Consider the following 24,585-nt stretch of genomic DNA (forward strand, 5'->3'; position numbering starts at 1 on the left):
TGATCCTCTTGGTGAGGAACTTCTGTGGTCTTTCCAGTTGTTGCAGGTGTCTTGTAAGGTACATCCCAAATGGGGCATTGTACTCTATGATGGGTCTGATGAGTGATGGGTAGAGAGGCCCAATGACCTCTTTTGATCTGGATGCAAACCCTTTTGTGATTAGGTGGGCCACATAGAAGGATTTTCTAACCACTTTGGCAATGTGACTATCAAAGGAGAGGTTACTATCTACTTGGGTCCTTTTATTACGTCTTCTGTATTTAGGGGGCTGCCACCTATGTGGTAGTTTGTGGGTACTTTGTTTTTTCCAAAAGGGATGACTAAGCACTTTTTGGCATTTAGCTTGAGACCATGGTTTTGACACCAGGTATCTGTCTCAGTGAGACCCTTTTGGAGGATGTCTGTGTCAGCCAGAGAGTCAATTATAGCCCCTAGTTTGCAGTCATCTGCGAACTTGGTGAGCCATAGTCCTCCTGTGCTTGCCTGTACCTCTGAGAAGTATATGCTGAACAGGAGGAGTCCTAGGACTGAGCCCTGGGAAACGCCATTTGCAGCAGGTTTAGAGTCAGACCTAGCTCCTGCAACTCTTACTATGTAGGTTCTGTCAGTGAGCCAGTTGGCAACCTATCTCGTGACGTAGGGGTTTATGTTTAGGCTGGTGAGTTTGTCTATAATACCTGAGTGGGGAATAGTGTCGAAGGCCTTTGCAAGGTCTAGGTAGGCTGTGTGGACCACCTTTCCCTCGTCTGTTGCCTTGGTAACTGTCTATTGCCTTGGTAACTGTCTCAAAGAAGTCCACCAGGTTTAGGAGGCATGATCTGCCCTTAACACAGCCGAACTGGGTTGGGTCCAGTGTTTGGAGGTTTCCAATGTCTCTGTTAATGAGATCCATGATGATGTGCTCCATAGCTTTGCAGACCAAGCTAGTCAGTCTTATAGGGCGATAGTTCCCAGGGTCCGTTGTGGCTCCACCTTTGTGGAGCAGAATAACTGTTGCTGTGCACCACTCTGTGGGCACATAGCCTTTGGAGAGGCTGAGTTTAAACAGTGTGTTTAGGTGAGGGGTTAGTTCATCTTTGAGCTTGTGTAGGATGCAGCCTGGGACACCGTTCGGTCCCATTGATGCTGTGTTTTTGGCTTTGGAAAGGGCTGTTTTAACCTGAGTGTCTGTGATTTCAGGGGCACTACATTCTTCTGGTATAGTTATGTGCCCTTTTGGGGGTGAAATTTGCACTGAACCTGTCTGCCAGGATGTTGGCTATATCGGTCAGTTCAGTGTATTTTGTGCCATTCTGCACTAACTCTGAGCAGATATGAGAATTGCCACTTAGATTCTTGACATAGCTAAAGAATGCCTTGTGGTTATCTTTGGAGTCCATGGCAATTTTTCTTTCGAAGCTAGCCTTGGATGATTTTATGAGGGAACGTAGTTTCTTGCTGATACTGATCAGGGATGTCTTCCCTTCTTGGGATTTTACTCTTTTCTGTACTAGTTTCCTCCTTCTATTGTACAGCTTGTTTATGGCAGGGGTCCACCAGACTGTTTTCCTTTTCTTGGAGGAGTGAGTCTTGGTTTTGTTTGGGATAGCACGATCCATGCATTCTTGTAGGTGCCCGTAGAGTGCATTAGTAAAGGATTTTGCAGCTTGGACAGCGTTATCCTTTAGCATGGGGGCTTTGAAACTTCCCACCTCGGTCTTAAGTAACATGAAGTTTGTTTTTGAAAAGTTTTTCACGGTGGTTTCTTTGACTGGGAGTGGTGGCAGAATGTGGATATCCAGAGTGATTAGTTTATGGTCAGATCTAACCAGTGAGGGGTTGACCTCCGGTGTGGAACACTGGTCGCCCATGTTGGTGATGACCAGGTCCAATATGTTGTCAACTCTGGTGGGGGTCTTAACCAGTTGTTCCAGGGCGTTTGAGTTTCTAAATTCTAGGAAATGTTGGGCCAGGGAGTTTGTACTTGAGTAGTTCTCCCAGTTAATGTTTGGATAATTGAAATCACCCAATATCAGGGTGTTTGGTAGGACCTTTATGTTTCCCAGTGTTTCCAGGAATGCGGAGTGGGGGTCCTGGGACATGGTGGGTGATCTGTAGCAAGCTATAATTTGAATAGCAGTTTTGCCCATTGTTAGTTGCACGTGGATGATCTCTGAAGCATCGTGCTGTGCCACTAACCTGGAGGTGTGGGTATCCTTGATGAATATGGATACTCCCCCACCTTTTGTATTTCAGTCTGGGTTTTGTGGCCAAAATGTATGGTATGAGTTGTAGCCTGGTAGTGCTGGGGTGCTCTCTGGAGCCTTAAACCAGGTTTCTGTTACTGCACATATATCGATTTTCTCCATACTGAGGAGTGCCTTGAATGCGTGCATTTTGAGGTTTAGACATCTGGCAATGAGCAGCATTACCCTCAGTTTTTTGTTACTTGTGCTATTTATGGCGGTGGGTTTGTCTTTTGAGCCTTGCCTAAAAAAGGCACTATGGGGGTGGCAAGAGTCTTGGCCAGTATTCGAAAGCCTAAGGGTGACAGGTGCAAGCTGTCTCTAGCAAAGCAGCGTGGCTTGTCGAGCATGTCATCCCAGGCTGACAGACACTGGATCCCCTTTGAATGACACCAGAAGCTTAGCCAATTGTTGAAATTGACATTTTTTTCTCTATACCGTGGTATCATTCTTGGTGAGGACAGGATGCTACTCAGGGTCAGGGTCATACCAGCCTGGGCTACGTGATCAGACAGCTTCTCCATGTCTCTTTTCATGTAGTCCAGGAAGGTACGGCTCAGGTCATTCTCACCAACATGGACAATGACAGAGTCATATTTGTACTTGTTCTGGAGTGACCTGAGTGCTTGTGTTATGTGGAGGATCCTGGCACCCAACAGGCAACCAGTAGTAACCTTCTCCTTGTTCAGCCTAGTGAGTGGGACGTCAGTGTGCCTGACTATAGAGTCACCTATTACTAGTGTGTTGGGTATGTTATTTTGCCTTAAGGGCTGTGATTATGTGGCACACTGGTTTTGTGAAGTATGTGTTTCATGGTTTGTGTTGGGGGGGTGGAGGTTGCTTGGATGTCTGCTTTGGAGGTCTCTGTTGCTTTTGCAGATTTTTATTTAGAGCCTCCAAGTATGTTTTTGTGTATTTATGTGTGTTTTTTTTGCCAGTGCTGGTTTCACAGGTCTGTGTGAGACTGGTGGTGTGATGCAAGTAATTCCCTTCTCCTCTTGACTGCCTGGTCCAGTCTTGGGTTGAGAGAGCTTAGCCTCCAGTTTGGCTGTATAATTGCATCTCTCACATGTATTAGTGTTTGATTGAAGGAGGAGAGGGTTGTCTGTGTACATGTGTACATGAGGCAATTGTAACATTGCCTCAAAATGCCCAGATTCACCAGTTGGACTGGAGAGTACATCTGAAACTGCCCTTTGGACATGCCTGGATAGGTACAGTGAACTGTTTTACTGATTGGCTGGTAAGGTCGAATAGAGAGCCTTGTCCTTCTCTACAGTATAGGAGGGTCTAGTGCTAAGGTTTATTAGTGCTTGCTATGACTTTTGGGCAAGAGCAGAGTTTCTCCTGCTAGTCTTGTTGATATGGGCATCCTGAGACAGTGTAGCAACTGCCTCTTGTACACAGACAACCCTTTACTACTACCACCTATGAACACAACATGTGAGCGATGCAATCACATTACGAACCTAGAAACCTAGAATCCTTGCTGTCTCAGTCACAAGCCAGTACATCTGGCACTGAGAAGGTTGTCTGCACAAACACTATGAACACCACACTTCTAACACCATCCACATCTGTACAACACACTCCTACTTATGTGGGGGTTCTCAACAAAAATATACCTAAACAAAAGAGACCTCCAAAGCAAAAACACAAACACACATCACAACCCACAGCACCAAGCACCACACATAATACACATGCCTGTGTCTCACAGCCTCTAAGGCCCAGCCACAAACCCAACATACTAGTCATAGGAGATTCTATTGTGAGACACATAGATGTGCCCCTCACCAGGCTAGACAAGGAGAAAGTCACAATAAGTTGCTTGTCAGGTGCTAGAATCCGCCACATCATGCAGGCACTTAAGTCTCTTAACAACAGGTACTGTTATGACTCTGTCATAGTCCATGTTGTTGTGAATGACTTGAGATGTCCCTCTCTGGACTATATGAAGAGAGACATGATTGAGCTCGCTGAATATATGTCCTAGGCGGGTATGTCCCTAGCCTTAAGCAGCATCCTACCATCACCCAGAATGACACATCAATACAAACAGAAAATGATTGACTTTAACAATTGACTTAGTTTCTGGTGTAATACCAAGGGCATCCAGTACCTGACAGGCTGGCAGGACATGATTGACAGACCACGATGCTTTGTCAGAGGTGGCCTTCATTTGTCTCCTCTGGGCTTTAGGCTTCTGGCAAAGGCTCTTGCCTCCCCCATAGTGCCTTTTTTGGCAAAGTCATGGGCACAAAATTACCAACATGAAAAATTCTTATAAACGAAATTTAAATGTCAAGCTGCTAAACGTTAGGAGTCTTAGCATGAAACTGCACTCATTGCAAGCATTCCTTGCCCTGGAGGATGCTGACATTTGTCACTGAAACCTGGTTCAAAGCTGTGGAGAGCACCCCACCCTTACCAGGTTACTCATCCTACCATACTTTCAGACCCCAAATGGAGGGCTACAAAGCCAAAGGAGGTGGAGTGTCAATATTTATCAGACATACACACCTCCAGGCTGGTCAAATGGTATGATGCACAGGAGACACTCCAAGTGCAGTTAACTGTTGACAAAACACATATTCAAATAATAGCTAGCTACAGACCCCCAACCATGACTCAGGACACCCACTCCACCTATCTGGACTAACTTGAATCCATCAAGATTCAACCCTCTACCCTGATACTGCGTGACTTTAACTACCCAACCATAGAGTGGAAGACCTATTCTAGCCCAAACATGAACGCCCAGAGATTCCTCGACTTTGTCAATGTCAATGCATTGGATCAGCTAGTCGACACCCCTACGAGAGGTGAAAATATCCTGCACCTGGTCCTAATCAACATGAGTAGCCACTGCAGCACTCCTACAGTGTCATCCTCCTTGGTAAGATTTGACCACAAAGCAATCACTTTTGAAGTCACCATCTCCTCTGACCTGCCCCCCGCCTTGTCAGTGTCAAATGAAAAAAATTTTCCAAAGCTGACTACAATCTCCTCAGAACAGGTATAAGCAGCTTCACAGCCACCCTCCCTTCAGTCAGAATTAACACTAATGTCCAAACCTACACCAAAAAACTATATGAGCACCTACATAGCTGTATGGACTCAGCAATACCTGACAGGACCAGAGCATCTTCCTCATACAAGAGTAAACCTGTCTGGTGGACAGCAGCAACAAACAAACTCTATAATAAAAGGAAAACATTGCTGTCCTGGGCCAAGAAGGAGCAGGTGCCAAATTGGAAGCAATCTCTCCTTTGTCTGAACAAGCAAATAAGGTCACTGGTGAAATCCTCTAAGGTTAACTTCAAGTCCAAATTGGCCACATCCACCAAGGACAATCACAAGGCCTTCTTCATATGTCTACAATCTCAAAGGCAACACCCAAATCTGCCCTGAACTGGTGTCAATAACACCACATACACAAACGCCATAGATATAGCCAACCTGCTGGCAGGCAGGTTCAATGAAAACTTCACCCCCCTGTCCCCCATCAGTAAACAAGGACATCCCCAGCACCTGCCCCCCCCCCTCATTACCAGACACTCAGGCATGAGCTCTCAGCTCCATTAGACACCTTACTCAACCAAAGCCTGAGCACTGGCTTCATCCCAGCTGAATGGAGGACAGTCACTGTCATCCCTCTACACAAAGGTGGCGCATCCACTGACCCAGGCAGTTATAGGTCCATCAGCCTAAGTATGCCTGATCTGCAAGGCCATGGAATGCATTATCACAGACCTTATAAACAAGGACATTAGCAACCTCCAAACACTTGACCCCACACAGTCTGGTTTTGTCAAAGGGAGATCATGCCTGTTAAACTTGGTTGACTTCTTTGATACAGTCACCAAAGCCATGGACGAGGGGAAGACGGTGCACACCACCTACCTTGACCTAGTCAAAGCCTTTGATACTATTCCCCACTTCAGCATAATAAATAAACTCTCCCAGCTATGCATCAACCCATATGTTATCAGATGGCTAGCTAACTGGTTCACTGATAGAACACACTCAATCAAAGTAGGGGAAGCCACCTCTAGTAGTAGACTTGTAATGAGCGGTGTACTCAAAGGATCAGTCTTGGAGCCTCTACTGTTTGGGATATACTTTTCTGAGGTGCAAGCCAAAACCAGTGGTCTGTGGCTGACCAAGTTTGCAGATGACTGCAAGCTGGGGACTGTCTTAAATTCCTCTAGTGATGTGAACATCCTTCAAGAGAGCTTTACCCAAACTAATGACTGGTGTCAGAAGTATGGCCTCAAATTGAATGTCAAGAAATGCATCATTATTCCCTTTGGGGAAAATGTCATTCCCACTAATTATCACATTAATAACAACATACTAAGCATGCAATTAGTCATGAGGGACTTGGGCACCCAGGTTGATAGCAACCTGACTTTTGACCATCACGTTGCCTCCATTGTACGGAAGGCTTTTTACATGGCCCACCTCATAAATAAGGGTATTTCATCTAGGAACAAGAAGGTCATAACATCCCTGTACTCCTCCCTTATCAGACCCATTATCGAGTACAATGGCCCCTAAGGCATGTACCTTGCCAAGCATATGCAGCAGTTGGAGAGACCACAGAGGTTCCTGACCAGGAAAATTCAGGGTCTAAAACACCTATCCTATACAGATAGGCTAAAAGCCCTGTCCCACTACTCAGTCCCATATAGTCTGCTCAGAGGTGACCTGTGTCTGGCATACAAGGACATTTCAGACCCTGCCTTGATGGAGTTGCGGCATATCCGCAAGACAAACTCCACTTGCGCAACCCGAACGCAAGGCCTTAACCATGTCTGTGACATTAATAGAACTTGCTGGCAAGATAGAGTTGTGTCCCAAAGACTCCCCCATCTGTAGAACAGACTCCCTCTCTATGTCAAGCAGAGTACCTCTCTAGCCCTCTTTAAGAGGAACCTTGTCGACTGGATGGGAAACAGAAAATACACCCCTGGGATCCCACCTGTGTCCCTGCTGGACAGGGGAAACAGGTGCTGGCTTTCAGGGAACATGGGTGAAATTCTTGGCTAGGCTTATAAGGGCCTCTGGGCCAATACCTTGTATCATCCTATGAACCTACTGATTGTTTAAGAGGGGGTCAAATAGTGATAGAAGAGGGGGTCAAACAGTGATAGAAGAGGGGGTCAAACAGTGATAGAAGAGGGGGTCAAACAGTGATAGGAGAGATGGGGAAAAGAAAATAATAGCAGAGTTATGATAGTAACAGGTTATTTGAAAGGGAGGAGGAGGACTAAGCTGGCATGCATTTGCAGTCCACCTAAAACTACTGTTATGGAGGTTCAGAGACTTTTGGCAGAAATACTATGCTTTCAGCAAGGGTTGTTACTTATGGGTGGAAACTGGAAGTTGATTTTCAATAACAAGGATGTACCTTGGGACCTAGAATGGAAGTATAACAAAAAGACAGTAGATTTCTGATGAAGCTTATAAGAATATTTAGTATGGAAGACATGAATTCAGTAGCAGGAACTCAGACAGAATTTACATATTACTCCCCAATATACTATAACTGGGCTAGATTGGACAGAAATTATATTTCATTGGAGTGTGTTTTATAATTGAAAGATATGACACACATCCAATAACTATTTCAAATCATGCGTCAGTAAAAACTAAAATACAAATGAAAGGTAAGTATGCAAAAAATGAAACATTGGTGCTTTCCTACTTAACTGTTAAAAAATAATTTATGGAATAAGTATCGGTTGTGATTCAAGAGTTATTAGGAAGATAGAATTTACTTCAGAAGGGGCACTAGTGAGTTAGATAAAAATGAAAATGGAGTCCAAAATATGGTAGAAATAAGAGAGAGAGATATGTGAAAGAAGTAATAGGAATTACGTAGAGGAGTTGAGATAGATTAAAGCACTGCAACACAGGGGAAACTCACAGAACAAGAACAGGTGCAATTGTCAACTGCTAAATGGAAAAGAAAGCATCTGGATAATTTAGAAAGGTTACTGTTAAGCAACCATTTAACACTAAACTACAAACCTTTAACAGGCCTAATAATTAATAGTTAAGATAGGAAGTGATGAAATAAAAAATGATGATGCATTATGTATCAGCTGGGAAGTCTCCAGGAATAGATGGTATTCCTGTGGAAAACTGAAGTTAGAAGAAAGAAGTGCTAAGGATAATGAAGGTTTCGTTTAACAATCTTTTAAAGGGTGGTACCAGCATCTTGGAAGAAAGCTGTGGTGGCTGTATTACCCAAAGAGAGTAAAGACTCTTCAGAACTGGCTTCATGAAGATCCATTACAAATTTAAACCATGGTTATAAAGTGTTTATATTTAAACTAGCTGAGAGAATGGCAAAGGTGTTGCCAGAGTTGATAGATTTGGATCAACATGGTTTTATGGAGGGAAAGCAAACATTTGGCAACACTAACAGAGCAATGATGATCTAAAGGGAAGCAGGCTGTAGGGACATGCCACTATTTTTGGTAGGTCCTGTTGCTGAGAATGCATTCAATGGACTGTGATGGAAATTTATGAGTATGGCAATGGTTGCATGTGCATTTCCTGATAGAATAATAGGGTTAATAAGGAGGATACAGGAAAGGTCAGAGGCAAGAATTAAGGTGGGGTGTTCCTCTCTGACCAGCTGCAGCTATTTCCTCTTTCCCATTTATTTCCTTTACATTTAGAGCAGTTATCAAAGAAAATCAGGAATTAATAAATACAAAGATATATAGGGTATGACAATCAAAAATAGCTTACTTGCAGATGATATTATTCTGTACTTGATAAATCCAGAAAAGGACATTTTGGTGTTCTGGAACATTCTGAGTCAGTTTCAACTCTTTTAAGTAAATAAATAAATGAAGATAAAACAAAATCTATAGTAATAAAGTTCATACCCACACAAGAACTAATTCAGCAATACACATACTTATAGGGGCATGCTAAGATAAAGTATTTAAGTGCATGGATTAAAAAGGATTCTGTTATAGCAGCTGTGGATATGTGGGAAGACTCCTAAACAAAAGAGAATCCAAAAACCAAGAAGCTGGAAGCTCTTGAATAAGGATATAGATAGTAGGATACAAGTAAGGAAAATGTTTTTGGTCCCTTTAGTCTTTTATACAGGTCAGACAAATTTTTATCAATCAGAGGAGAAATTGTGGATGATAATTAACTGAGGCATGAATGAATTTATTTAGGAGGGGAAGGATGAAAGAGTTAAATGGAATAAGTTGATTCTCCCCACAGGACACAGCAGTTTAGAGTTACTCGATTGTATTTATTTATTTGACCGGGAAAGTCCGACTAGGACAGAGCCTGTTTTCAGTGGAGACCTGGGGAGAAATGCTCCAGACGCATGTCTTTGGAATGTGGGAGGAAACAAGAATATCCGGAGGAAACTATGCTAGTACAGGGAGGACATGCAGACTCTGCACAGAAGGCACCCCAGCTGAGAATCGAACTGGAGAACCTCTTGCTGTGAGGTTACAATGTTAACCACTGCACCACTGTGCCACCCTGAAGGGATAAGTTAAGGCTGCTATATATGACTCAAACTGTAGGTCATAAATCAAGGTGGAAAGAACTGGTGATGATGAAATGGGTGAGTTTGAGTTTGAAAGATAAAGAGAAACTTAAGAGTTCTGGAGAATAATCAATCAGAAAAGGTTAGAAAAAACTGGGAAAAGCAATGTAAAGGCAGTGTACAAAGAAACAAAGGAAGAAATCTCTAAGGTTAGTGAGTCTGTGGGTTTCGTAGTAATGCACTTTTCAGCATATGGCATCCAGTTACAACTGCATGTGGTTTAATTGTCAAGTCAAGAAAGCATTAGAGAGCACAGAGCATCTAATGAAGAAATTACAAAATAATAACAGTCATTGTCACATAATATTCAAAAGTAGCATAACTGAAATCTAAACATTTTATTCTAATGCAAAGCATTGTTCTGTCTCCTGCTCAGTTACTTAAACATCATAAAAGGAAGGAGTCCTAAATTACATACTACCCCAAGATGTACAAGAACACATGAAACAGTTTATGCACTGTAAATTACTTATTATTAATATTAACGTAATTTAGTACTGCAGTATGATGGACTACAAATATTTTTACTTTTCTTCTAAGCAAACCAAAGTATGTAACCCATTAGCTGGGATATGTTACAGTCCCTAGAAAGGACCCAGTTATGCAGAAAAAATTGTCAGACAACACGTCTATAGAAATAACTACTTCTGTTATATTGTCACAAGCCTGTTGTGATATGCTTGCATTATACTGTTCGTTTTACTCTACATTTGGGTTAAAAACCCCACTTTTTTGTGTCGGAACTACATTAGCAGTAGCAATCACTACTGAAAACAGAGCAGCCTCTTTGGGTAAAATGATACCTTAGTTGTTGAAATTTAGAATCTAAATGACAGCTTGTCAGTCTGATGGCATAAACAAGCTGCAAATTAACAACGTTTTGCTAAATGAATCTTGGATGCAGAACACTAGCAAACAGGTACAAACTGTTTTTTTATGTTTAAAATACATTCCTTTCAAACTTTTCTCATGTCTTTTGCAAAGCATTGCCACTTCTAAACAGTTATTTTAAATTGAGGTAACCAGAAAACAGTCACAATGCATTTAGGCCTTCTGTAAAGCAAGTTTATTGATAGAGAATAAACGTAAAACCCTTTTGAAGTGCACAGTGTGACAGAAGAAAGACCAATCACCATTCCTTACCTCTTTCTGCTGCTTGTCTGACATTACTTATTTTTATTTGATTTATGGTATTTTTATATTTGATTGTAGGCCTGTATACAATGATTACCCATTCCTTTGGGTAATGTTGTCTAGTTTCATGCTTTCTGTTATAACAGCCAGCAGAGATCACAGGGCACATGCATTTTAGTCTAAAAAATGTTCTAAACCAAAGCATATAACTTCTTTGTAGAATTTAGTTTTGGCAAGTGTTCGCATTTTGACAAAGAGACAAAAAAACATAACATGCTTACATCATTTCTTTTTCACAGACGTAAAAATGCTTAAAGCAAGACAATATGGGTCACATGAAAGACATGCTATCAGTGCTGGTGAGTAAGAACTTTTGCCAACCTTACCTGAGTAACAGTGGTAGACTGCTGTCCTGTAGATGTAGTGGTGACCTCAGGCTGGACAGCTGTGACCGTAGCTGTTGGCGTGAAGATGAGCTGAGGGGATAAAGGAACAGCACGGCCTAGGCTCCTAGCTACTTGCACAAGGTTACTTTGTTGTGCCTAAAAAATTACATGAAATGTGTTGCCTTTTACCTCATCACAGCTGGTTCAGGCAGAACAAAAATCTAAAACATTTATAATTCAGTTTTAGTCTCAGATTTTGTGTATTGTAACAATGATGAACAGTGCTTAAAGGTAGCTGGAAAACTGTCAATGGTTGTTTACAGTGCATAGCAGGTTAGATGCATAAACAAGGCATTGTTACCTATATAACATCATACATATTGTGTCCACTGTGCATATTTTTCCTTTTTCTGTTATCTGTGTATTTGCAATTGTGTGCATGTGTGTGTGTGTGTGTGTGTGTGTGTGTGTGTGTGTGTGTGTGTGTGTGTGTGTGTGTGTAAACCATGTGTCCCTTGTCACTCAATATATATATCTATATGTTGCTGTTAGCACTTAAAATGTGTAAGGTGTAGACCTACTAAAGTTCTCATTCTAATAGGAAATGTCATGTTTATGGCTAATGTATAAATATGATCTTTGATTAATGCTTTTCGGTCATAAAGCAGGACCCCTTCCACTTAACTTGCACTTCTTAAGAAACATATTCTTATCAGGTTACAAGTGATACATGCACACTTACTATTATATGTATTGATGATGTCAAGTCTAAAAAGATAAAACAGCAGATTCCCAAAATTCTTGGGAGATACATAGCTAATATATTCTGGAAAATAACACATGCTGGTAGCTTAAGAGTAGTCATTCCCTCTCATGGTTCCAAGTAATCACTCTGAGAAACATTCATAAAAGCCCTGTCTTACTGCAAAGGTCTTTTTGCACCAGGGAATGGTATACAATGAATGCTCTGTCAAATTCACAACCTTACTAACACAATGAAGGAGGGTTGCACAAGACCACTGCACTATCCTGACCCACTGTTTGTGTGTGTGAACCACCAACCCAATGTGCTAAACAGTCCAGTTCCCAGGCATGCACCATGCAATATGGCAGCACCAGTGTAGTCACCATTGGTCCTAGCAGTGCTGGCATAACCTATGTGATAGCAATCGTGGATAGCACAACGATGCTGCACTGGCAAGAACTGCGATCCTCTCTCTCTCCCACCAGTATGTTGCTTATCATATAGTTCAGAGTGGCACAGTGGAACAAGGAAAAAAAAATCCTCCACTGCATGAAAGAAAAGGCTTTACTGACGATAAAGTCCCCCTGTAGTACAATCAAATGTGCTACCACCCATTACCTTGTCCTGCCTACCCCACTATGGTGTCAGTGAGCTTTTTCCAGTAGGAACTCCCACAGCAGTGGATCCCTTCATTACCATAATCTGGTAATGACCCCAACAATGCACACATGCCTAATGAAAGTGATTCTTTCATAGATCACAGTCACTCATGCTGGCATCAAACAGCACTACTAACTAAGGCAGCTAATTACTGTATCACATGCCTCACCAGGCAGGTACTGTAATTACCTGATATGGCATATTATACAGTGTCGGACACCATATTCCCTAGCTCTGTGCAGTGCTGTAAGGTTACCCAGATACCTATACCAATAGCGCCTGGTATATTAATGAGTATTGATGGTGCATCTTATTTCATGCCTGTCAATCATGGTACCCGGTGATGTAGTCAAGATGTATATTTCTGAATCTGCATGTCATGTACTTCATTCCCAGGATGTGTGTGTGTGTGTGTGTGTGTGTGTGTGTGTGTGTGTGTGTGTGTGTGTGTGTGTGTGTGTGTGTGTGTGTGTGTGTGTGTGTGTGTGTGTGTGTGTGTGTGTGTGTGTGTGTGTGTGTGTGTGTGCACTCGTCTGTGTGTATGTGTGTGTGTGTACGCGTCTGTGTTTATGTGTGTGTGTGTGTGTGTGTGTGTGTGTGTGTGTGTGTGCGTGTGTGTGTGACTTTTTCTGGCAGTTATACATCGGGGGTGCAGAGGGGGTGCATGACCCTGCAAAAAAGTTTAAAGGTGAAGAGCAATGTTCAAGATTTGGCCTTATCCTGTGGTTTCATTCTTTTTATTCGATGTGTCAGCACCCAACATTTCAAGTGCTGACTTTTCAATAGGAAGCTGTTCATAATTACTAGGCTAATGGCCCTGGGGCTCTTACAAGCCTAGCCAAGAGTTTATCTCCAAAAATAGAAACCTCAGTCAGCACCTGTCACCCCTGTCAATGAGGGACACAGGTGCAACCCCTGGGACAAATTTGTGGTTTCCCATCCACTCATCAAGGTTGCACTTGAAGAGGGTCAGCAAGACACTCTGTTTGATGTGTATGGGCAGTCTATTCCAGAGTTGGGGCAGCCTCTGGGAGACAAACCTGTCTCTCCAGCAGGATTTGTTAATGTCGCATATTAGATTTAGGTCTTTCAAGTGGGTAATGCGTGAGGAGTTAAAGTTACGGACATGGAGGATCTCTAGTGTGGCAGGGTCTGAGATTGCCTTGTAGGGGAGAGACACAGATCACCTCTGAGCAATATGTATGATATAGAGTAGGGTGATAATGATTTGAGCCTGTCTACATAGGCCAGGTATTGGAGGCCAGAGATTCTCTTTGTGAGGTATTTCTGTGGCCTTTCCAGTTGGTGCAGGTGTTTGGAGAGGTACATACCAAACCGGGGACTCAATTATTGGCCTAATGAGAGAGGAGTACAGGGAGGTAATAACCTTCTTTTTTCTGGATACAATCCCTTTACTTATGAGATGAAGGGCTTTTCTGACCACTGCTGCTACATGATGGTCGAATGTAAGATTGTTGCCAACCTGTGTACCTAGGTCTCTCACCACAGATTGTGTGCTTAGGGGGTTGCCGTTGATGGTGGTAATCAGTAGGGGGCGTGTTTTTGCCAAATGGTATGATAATACATTTTTTTTGCGTTTAACTTAAGGCCATGGCTTTAGCACTAGTCATTTGTTGTGAGACCCTCTTGTAGTATGTTAGCATTATTTAGGGAGTCATTGTCAGCACCCAACCTACAGTCGTCTGCAAACTTGATCAACCACAGGCTTTTTGTCTTTGCCTGCACCTCTGAGAAGTAGAAGCCAAACAGTAGGGGTCCCAGGACAAATCCCTGGGGAACACCACTAGTGACAGGTCTGCTGTTGGTGGTGGCACCTATTTTGATCTTGTGGGTCCCATTGGTGAGCCAGTTTGCCACCCACCTGATGAGACAGGGATTTACGTCAAGTAGTGTTAGCTTTTCGATGATGCCCGAATGGGGTATTGTGTCAAACGCTTTGGCCAAGTCAAGGTAAGCTATATGTACTGACTTTCCCTCATCCAGGGTATTGGTGACAGTCTCAAAGACATCAACCAGGTTCAACAGGCAAGATCTGCCCTTGACGAATCCAACCTGGGTGGGGTCAAGTGCTTGGAGATTGCCTATGTCCTTGTTTATGAGGTCAAGTCTTTGCAGATTGCCTGTGTCCTTGTTTATGAGATCTCATTATATCAAACATGGAAGTCTGAGTGCCTCTGTGTTTGAGGTTACAGTTATTTAGTTGTATTTGTCTGCATTTAGATTCTGATATTTTTGTTTTCTGTTTAGATTTGGAGTTTGTTGGATTATCAATGTGATGGAATCACAGACTACATTTGCTTGCATCACTGGAACATAGACTTGATGTAATTAACTTTTATTGGACCAACATAGATTTTGCAATTACTTGAGCTTTTGAGCTGACATGATCCCTTCAACAATTACTAATGTTAGATGCAGTGCTTAAAAATCCACTTGTGCCTAGAAAGGGAAGTACAGCATTTATTTCCAACTGGCTAAAAAAAAAAAAAAAAAAGAAATGAAAATTTGAAAAATGCAATAGGCAGTCTCAGAAACAAAGATTTTAGGAAGTTTTTAATTTTACTGTTAGAAAGAATTAAACTTGAAAACATTAAAAGGGATCTGGATTCAATGTAAAACATGAAAGAAATGTGAAAAGTGAGACTTGGGATCAATGCTCCACCTGGACTTATACAATTGTACAGATGATCAAAAGTAATAGTAAATGCAGTGGGCCACTGATCCATGAATACTTTTTGAGGGTTACATATTGATAAAAATATAATGTCTGTCCAGGTTTTCATGTGTGTATTTCATATCAACTGAGATGGTTTTATTTTTTATAGACAGTGTTTTTAGCAGTGTCTTAAATGGATGTTTCACAACGATTTGGATTATATTTGGGGTTTAAATCAAAGTGGTCATGTGTTTGTAACTCATGACACACTTACCATAAATAGCAAGTGCCCTAACTTGACTAGCCTGATCCTAGTTAATTACATAGCCCTCAAACCACTCAATTTTACAGAACTGCTTAGCCAAACCACAGCCCTAAGTCTAACCCCAAAACTCCTACCCGGTTCCTCACCCTAACCCTAACCATAGCGCCACCCTCCAATTTCTTTATTTTCTTTATTTTTTTTTATTTAACATTTGTTTACCGGGAATGTCCGACTTGGAATGATGCCAATTTTCAGCGGAGGCCCAGGAAGAAACCCTCCAGACACATGTCTTTGTGATGTCGGAGGAAACCGAAGCACCTAGAGGATACCCACACGAACGCAGGGAGGGCATGCAGACTCCACACAGAAGAACTCTAAAGTGCCTGAATGCTCCTTAAATCTAAAACTCTCCTCACCTCTCACTAAACCTAAAGTCCCCCTGTGCTCCCAAGCACAAAACTCCAATCCCGCACTATAATCATAAACTCCATTCCCACTCCCTAAACCTAAAACTTCCTTCCTGCTCCCTAAAGTTAAAGTCCCAAATTGCTCCATAATCCTAAAACTCCCCCCAAAACTTAAATGCTAGTCGCAATACCTACCTGAAACCCTAATCTATGCTCTCACCCCCTCTCACTCCCTACCTCCTTGCAGCTGCTGCACTTACATTGCTCAAACTCGACTGCTGTGTTCGAGCAGGAAGTGGTAGCTGCACTCTCCCCATGTGGCTGCTGCATCACACTAGAAAAAGTAGTCAGGTTTGAGCATGAGTGGCAGCATATACAAGCTACAAGATGTCCAAGACACTGGCTGGGAGACAGAGATCTTCGAGTGCATAGGACTTGGGCAAATACAGTAAATACAGTAGATGTCAACATTTTATTTAAGCTGAATGTTTGAATGCCTTGATTTGTTTTATGAAGTTCATGTAAATGTGAGCTGATGAAAGCACTTGCATTTTATATAATGTGAGTGTAGAACAGAGCACGACCACCACAGGAAAATTAACAGGATCCAGTATTTATTAAGACAAGCGCTTTCACGTGCAACCCCTGCACGCTTCTTCAGATCTCAATACATATAACAAAACCAACTCATTTATATACCTTGCTCAATTATAACCAATTAATAATTTAAGCAATTAAATAATCAAATATCAATAGATACTTAAAAACTGACTCTGAAATGTTGTCATAAGGCAGATGAAAAGCTGCCTTCAAATACATGCTGGCTTCACATAACGTAATACAAATATTAAATATACAAGCAGAATTCAGCAACATTCATAAAATATCAATTGTATAAAAATATCTGACATATATAAAATTTTTATACAATATTAATTAAATCAGCAATAGATAAATAAATAAAACATAGTCACTGACAATTATACAAATATATATTTCATATCCATGTGGAAGTACTATCAAGTACCTATATGTATTATATTAAAAGGATATTATTAACTATTTAATTACGAGCTTCTAATATGGGTTTAATACTAATATGTTGATTCAAACCTGGCTCCACATGAGGTCTTAACATGAAAATCCATGAAAGTTCAACATATTCTAAGTAATTCATATTATTGCCCCCCCTAGTGGTTTTATTCACCAACTGTAAAACCCTAAACCTAAAACTATTATCAGCTCGATCACCAATGTGTTTCGCTAAAGCATTGCGTTGGTCTGACCTTTTCATGTCATAAATATGGTTATAGATTCTATCTTTTAATTTCCTAGAGGTAAGTCCAACATAAAATGCAGGACATTGTGTGCAAGTCGCTAAATATATAAGGTTTTCATCATTACAATTGGCATAAAACCTAGGTGTAAAAACATATTCAAAGGTAGGATGTTTAAAGCATTGTTCTTTAACTATATATCTACACATCCTACATTTGTTACAACTATATGTACCTAATTTATTCGTCCAGTCTATAGTGCGTTGAATATGACAATGTTCCTTACATAAAATCCTTTTAAGGTTTTTACTATTCCTATAAGTAAACTTTGGAATGGAACCTACTATATTCAGAATCAGGGGGTCAACAGTTAATACTTTCCAATTTTTCTTAATAATATCCACTATTTTACTATTATCACTAGTATACCTTGTCAGGAACCTAACCTGAATACCACATGAAGAACACTTCCTATTATACAAACTCATGTTCCTATTCTTACATCTCGCGCCATCAAAAACCATAGCCTGTATTTCATCTATCATGGCGCTATTATAGCCTCTGTCATTAAATAACATTTGCATAACTTTAAATTCAATCTGTTTATTCACAGGATCCTTAGATATCCTGTTGATTCTGATAAACTGTCCCCTTACTATATTGGGAAACACAAATCTGGGATGCATGCTGGTATAATGCAGCAATGCATTCTTCCAGCATGGTTTCCTAAACAAACCTGTAGAGATGTTCCCATTTTCATTTTTAACTATGCTAATATCCAAAACGTCCACCTGAGTATATGAATAATTGAATGTAAATCTCAAGAAACTCGTAGTAGTCTCTAGGTAACAGATGAAAGCTGAAAGCTCTTCAACACTACCCTTCCAAAAAAATAAGACGTCATCTACAAATCTTCTGTATATCACCTGACCATAAAATGTACTTCCAAACATAAACTCCCTCTCCCAACGATGAACCACTAGATTTGCGTAGGAGTTCGCACATGGGGTGCCCATAGCGACTCCCCATTTCTGTACGAATAATTTATCCTTGAATATGAAGATGTTATTAGTTAACACCATCTCTAATAGTGTACAGACAAGTATCTGTTTGTCAGTGCTAATATCATCTCCTAAACATAGTCTCTCATCGCTTGAACTCCGTAGTCATTCGGGATGGAGGTGAAAAGATTTTTAACATCTAGCGTCACTAATAAGACGGGTGAACCTATATTACCAAGGGTAATCGTAGCTAATTCATCAACTAGTTGATAGCTATCTCTAAGTATGGTGGGTATCTTCCTGACCAAAGGTCCCAATATACTCTCAATGAAAATAGATATTTTCTCTGTCACCCAACCATTGCCAGCTACTATGGGTCTCATCGGCAAGGGAAGAATATTTTTATGTACTTTAGGCAGCCCTTTTATACAGGGTATAAGGGGTGTCTCAACTAAAAAATAGTTGTAAAGCTCTTGTGTTATCTGCCTACACATCAATAAGTCATAGAGATCATCATATATCCTAGCGACAACCTTCAGAAAGCGTTCATGATCAATCTCACTATAAGTAGAGTAATCTTTTAGCATATTAAGCATAGCTAAATTATAGTCAATAGCATCTAGTAGCACTATTCCGCCCCCCTTATCTGCAGGTTTTATCACTAGGTTATCATTCTTAGATAAAGAATTTATATAATGTCTGTAGAAACCTATCTTTTTCTTTTTCATTTTATTATATCTATATCTATATACAGAGGCATGTGTGTGTGTGTGTGTGTGTGTGTGTGTGTGTGTGTGTGTGTGTGTGTGTGTGTGTATATACATATACACACACACACAGGTATATTATATTTATCAATCTCTCTCTCTCTCTCTTATATATGTGGATTCACTTCAGAACACTGAAACTTCACAATCTTGAAATTCATAACACTGAAGCCCAAAATCTGGAAATTCAAAACCCTGAAAACTCAAAATCCTGAATCCCAAAAAGTACAGTTTTGTACCTACCATAAATGTAGATGTTCGAGTGTATACCTGCTGCAGTCATCACACTTGGATTATCCTGCCGTCAGGCAGTCCCGCAGTCGGCCAGAATTCCAAAGTCTTGGTCCGGCGTTGGTTGCTGTCGCTTCTTCCCTGACGTCAGTGCACCAGGGGTATATAAGAGGCATCCGACGCCATTTTCTTCAGTTTGTCTTGCCCCAGATGTCAGGTGCCCCTAATAGGTAGGCAAAATATATATACACATATATATATATAGATATAGATATAGCTATATAAAAATAAAACAAAACCCTTAGGCACAAGCAAATACACCACAGAGGTAGTATAGGATAGAGTGGTAGTTCAGAGGGGATGGAGGGAGGGTAACTTGGACTGCAGCAGGGTATACACTCGAACATCTACATTTATGGTAGGTACAAAACTGTACTATGTTCATCGCGTTACCCTGCTGCAGTCATCACACTTGGGTAGAATCCCAAAGCTAAGGATGGGTGGTGGAGTCAAACAGGGTTAGAGGAGGCTAGAAGGCCCTGCAAAACTGCAGTGGCGAAGCCAGCTCTAGTCTTAGAGTAAAGTGGTAAGTGGCAATGTTTGGTGAAGGTGTGTACTGAACTCCAAGTTGCAGCTTCCAAAATATCCTTGGTTGGCACCACCCTGAGGTAGGCTGTAGATGTAGCTGCTGCCCTGGTAGAGTGGGGTCTTATGCTAGCAGGAACTGGTTTTCCATAGTGGGTGTAGCAAAAACGTATGCAATGTCCTATCCATTTGGAAATGGTCTGTTTTGAGATAGCCTTTCCTTGTGATGCTGTAGCATAGGATACAAAAAGCTGGTCAGATTTTCTGAAAACCTTAGTTTTATCCAAGTAGCAACCCAGCTGCCTGTGAATGTCCAAGGAATGTAGGAGTCTTTCTCCTTTGTTCTGTGGGTTTGGAAAGAAGGTGGGTAAATGGATGGTTTGACTTAGAGCCACACTGGATACCACCTTAGGCATAAAGGAGGGGTTAGTTCGTAGAGAAACTCTGTCTTGATGAAAAATGAGGAAAGGCTCTACTGCCATTAGTGCCTGAAGCTCTGAAACTCTTCTTGCTGAAGTAATTGCTAGCAGCAGGGCAGTCTTCCATGATATAAACTGTAAGTCAGCTGAGAAAGCTGGCTCAAAAGGAGGTAGCGTAAGTTTTTCCAGAACAAAGCTGAGGTCCCAAGTAGGTGTTGGTGCTCTCCTGGGAGGCCTAATGTTTTTGGCCCCTCTGAGAAACTGCCTTAGGAGTGGATGTGAAAATAAGGGAGGATCCGTGTTGTAGTGAGCTGAAATAGCTGAGGCGTGGATTTTAATAGATGAAAAAGAAAGCCCTTTGTGTAACATCTCAGTTAAATATTGCAGAATCTGAGGTATGTCAGGCTGAAGGGTATTTTGGCCTTTAGCTTGGTTTCAGGCGCAAAACCTTTTCCATTTGTCTGAGTAGGTTTTCCTGGTGCTGGGCCTCCTGGCCTCCAGAATAACATCCATAACAGCTTGTGAGAGAGGAGCTGGCTGGTTGCTTAGGTGATTTGCCATGCAGCCAAGTTTAAGGTTTTGAGCTGGCTGTGTAGAATCTGATTGTCTTGCTGTGTGAGCAGATGGGTAATTTGTGGTAGAATCCATGGTGGGCCCTGGGCCGTATTCCTTAATAGTGGGTACCAGTGCTGGCATGGCCAGTCTGGGGCAATGAGTATCATTCGGGGTCTCTCCATCCTGACTTTCAGCAGCACCTTTGTGAGAAGGGGTAATGGAGGAAAGGCATATACTGTCAGCATTTTCCAACTGAATGAGAGTGCGTCCACTTTCCAAGCTTGATGGTGAAAAGTTCTTGTGCAAAATTTTGTTAGTTGATAGTTTTGGGGGCTGGCAAACAGGTCTATGTCTCAGAGCCCCCATTTTTGAGTTATCATTGCAAATACTTGTGGATCCAGTTTCCACTCGTGGGGATCCATGATGTTTCTGCTTAGGTCGTCTGCCAATGTGTTCTTTTTTCCTGGCAGGAATTGAGCTTGTAATTGAACTTGGTAAGCCAGTGCTGTGTTCCACAAGGTCATTGCTTGCCTGCATAGAGGGTAGGAGTGTGTACCCCCTTGCTTGTTTATGTACCACATTACTGTGGTGTTGTCTGTCCTTATGATAAGCTGTCCTGGATGTAAGAGGTCCTTGAAAGCTGTCAGAGCATTTTGTACAGCTAGCATTTCTTTTGGATTGATGTGCAGATTCCTTTGATCTGCAGTCCATATGCCTTGAATGCACCGTCCTGCCATGTGTGCCCCCCAGGCATAGTCCGATGCATCTGTAGTCATAGTTTGCCTGGCTGAGGTGACATGCCTGTGACCACCATAGAAACTCCTGTTGAAGGCAGGGAATGAGAGGTATCATTGTTTCCAAGCTGTGGCTGTGTTGAGTCCATACGCTTTTTAGGTACCATTGTAATTTCCTCATATGCAGTTTTGCAAATGGTATTAGTAGTATGCAAGATGCCATGAATCCCAAGGCCTGCAGAATTTTTCTTGCAGGGAGTTGGGTCTTTGTTGCCATTGCTTTGAAGTATTGAGTTAATTGTAGTTGTTTGCCTGGCGTCAGATAAGCCATCTGGGCCGTTGTATTCAAGCTGGCACCCAGGAATGTCATATTTTGTGAGGGCACTAGTTCTGATTTCTTTTCGTTTACTGTGTACCCTAGGCAACTTAGAAGATGTTTTACAAAGGCCAGGTGTTGTAAGAGAATGTCCTTGCTTTCTGCTTGGATGAGACAGTCGTCCAGGTATGGGTATATTTGAATTCCTCTTTGTCTGCAGTATGCAATTACCGGTGCCAGGCATTTTGTGAAGACCCTGGGCACAGTAGATAAGCCAAAGGGCAGTGCAGAGAATTGGTAATGGGTTGAACCCGCAAAGAAACGGAGGTATCTTCTGCAATTTTGTCTGATAGGGACATGCAGGTATGCCTCCTTGAGGTCCAACGTTACTAGCCAAGCTTTCTTGCCCAACATGGGAAGAAGCTGCTGTAGCGTTAGCATCTTGAATTTGGGTACTTGCAAGAAGGTGTTTAAAATTGAAAGGTCCAGAATGGGTCTCCAAGCATTGTCCTTTCTGGGGACTAGAAAGAGCCTTGAGTAAAATCCTTGGCCTTGCTCCTGTGTAGGTACCAGTTGAATGGCTCTCATGTCCATGAGAGCTGTAATTTGTTTTTGTGCCTGTGCCCACTGATTTTGTGGCATGTTTGGCATTCCTTTTATCCTTGGCAAGGTGTGGAAATGGAATCTGTATCCTTGTGAGATAATGTCTAGGACCCATTTGTCCTTTGTGACGATGCGTCAGTTGTCTGCAAAAAGTGATAATTTTCCTCCCAAGGGAGCTGCCAAGAGAGTTTTGCTTGGCAGTTTGAGGTTTAAGTCATTGTGTTTGCCTTCTAGTAGTTTGTGGCCTGTCTTCTCCTCCCTTCTGTGTTGCATTGCCCCATTGGCGAGGTTTGTAAGGGATTTGTGCTTGTCCTCTGTCCCTTGGGTGCCTGTATTTACCCCTCTGTGGTCTGTCAGAAGCTGGACAGGACCAATTTTTTGTTGGCCAATTTCTGCTGAAGCGTGGGGGCTGTACTTGTAAGAAATCTTTGACCGTCTGCATAGATTTTGCCTTATCCTCCATTTTCTTTAAAACCTCCTCTGCTTTAACCCCAAATAAGACATCCTGCTGTAAGGGTGCATCTAGTAACTTTGCTTTAACATGATCAGGCAGAGATTGTTCCTTTAACCAAGCATGCCTGCGTATAACAGACCCGGTAACAGCTGCTCTAGAGGAAGCTTCCAAGGCATCAAAACCACATTGTAAAGTATGTTTGCCCACCTGTTCAGCTGCATGCAACAGATCCTGCATTTCCTCGAATTCAGACTGTTGAGGGTGCATACCCATCTTTTGTTTTATTTGAGACATTAGAAATTGCTGGTATTTAAGCATGTGAAATTGACAATTTAGTGCTCTCATAGCTAGAGTAGCTGAGGTGTAAACCTTCTTCCCCCACCTATCTAGTGCTCTGGAGTTCCTTTCAGAGGGTACAGGATTTTTAGCCATAGAAGCCTTAGCCCCTTTGGGGCCCTGGGAGATTGTCTCTGGATCAGCAACAGGGCTTTTGTATAGGAATTTGTGTGAGTCAGGCACTCTATAGTATCCATCTGGTTTGGCTGGAGCAGGAGGAAGAGAATCTGGATTTAGACTAGATTCTAAGAAAACATCATCCACAATGACTAAAACTGGGGGGATAGCAAGGGGTCTGTGCTGGGGGAGTAAAAGAAACTCTCAGAGCCTTTTCTTTGAGTCGGAGTAGTCCTGACCTTCCCAGTGGAAATGTTCCCTCATGGTATGTAAGGTTTCCCCAAAGGAATAATCTTCATGGGGAGAAGCTGAGGGAATGGAGTCTTCAGCATCAGAATCTTCATAAGGGGGAAAGGAGTAATCCTGTTCCTCAGAGGAGCCTGAGGAAACAGACACTTGATCAGAGGAGGCATAATCCTCCTCTTGTCTAGGCCTTTGTCGGGGTTTGGGAACCCCTGATCAAAGAAATTAAATCTTCAGCCATTTTAAGCATCTGTTTCTTAGGCATAGGGCCTTGACCTGGAGACTGAAGAGTAGTCTTTTTTGGTTTAAGAGGAATCTTAAGCTTAACATAAGATTTTAGGGTGAGAGTAGTCGGTCTGAAGACACCTTCAGAAACCGAAGGTGTTTCTACAGCACCGGCTTCTCCTACTGCAATGTCGTCGGTAGGGCCTAAAGAAAATGGCTGCGTCGGCCTAGAACTCTCTGCTGGAGAATCCGAAGTGGTCTGGGGATCCAATTCAGCGGTAGCCAGGGGCTGCGTAGGCGCCTCACTGAAAACCGGAGAACCGGCGACCAGCCCAGCCGAGGGCTCAGAGTCTGGCTTGGATCTAGGCTGCCTTTCTTTATCTTTGCATTTTTTATGCACGCCAGTAGTCGGTTGCTCCGACAGCATGGTGTAATTAAATTTCCTACCGAAGTAGTGTCGTGCGAAATCAAAGCGTCGCTTAATAGTTCGCTTATTGAACCTAGCACAAAACCGACAACCAGTGACGTCGTGGTCTGGGCCTAGGCAAGGTATACAAAAAGAATGAAAGTCCTTATGAGGTATTTGCTTCCGACAAGAAATGCAATTGTTAACTTTTTCTGACATC

The 24,585-nt window shown here is 42.1% G+C and overlaps 1 protein-coding gene across 1 annotated transcript in view; it reads right to left on the bottom strand.

The window, feature by feature from the left end:
- PHC2 (polyhomeotic homolog 2) overlaps window positions 1–24,585 on the bottom strand; it is a 2,832,203-nt gene that overhangs the window by 1,029,932 nt on the left and 1,777,686 nt on the right. Inside the window, 1 exon segment of the mRNA XM_044063043.1 lies at window positions 11,343–11,498. Coding sequence (XP_043918978.1) covers window positions 11,343–11,498 — 156 coding nt within the window.

Source organism: Protopterus annectens, chromosome 2.part1 (assembly GCF_019279795.1).
Source record: "Protopterus annectens isolate FY-2018-M chromosome 2.part1, PAN1.0, whole genome shotgun sequence".
NCBI classification, from domain to species: Eukaryota; Metazoa; Chordata; order Ceratodontiformes; family Protopteridae; genus Protopterus; species Protopterus annectens.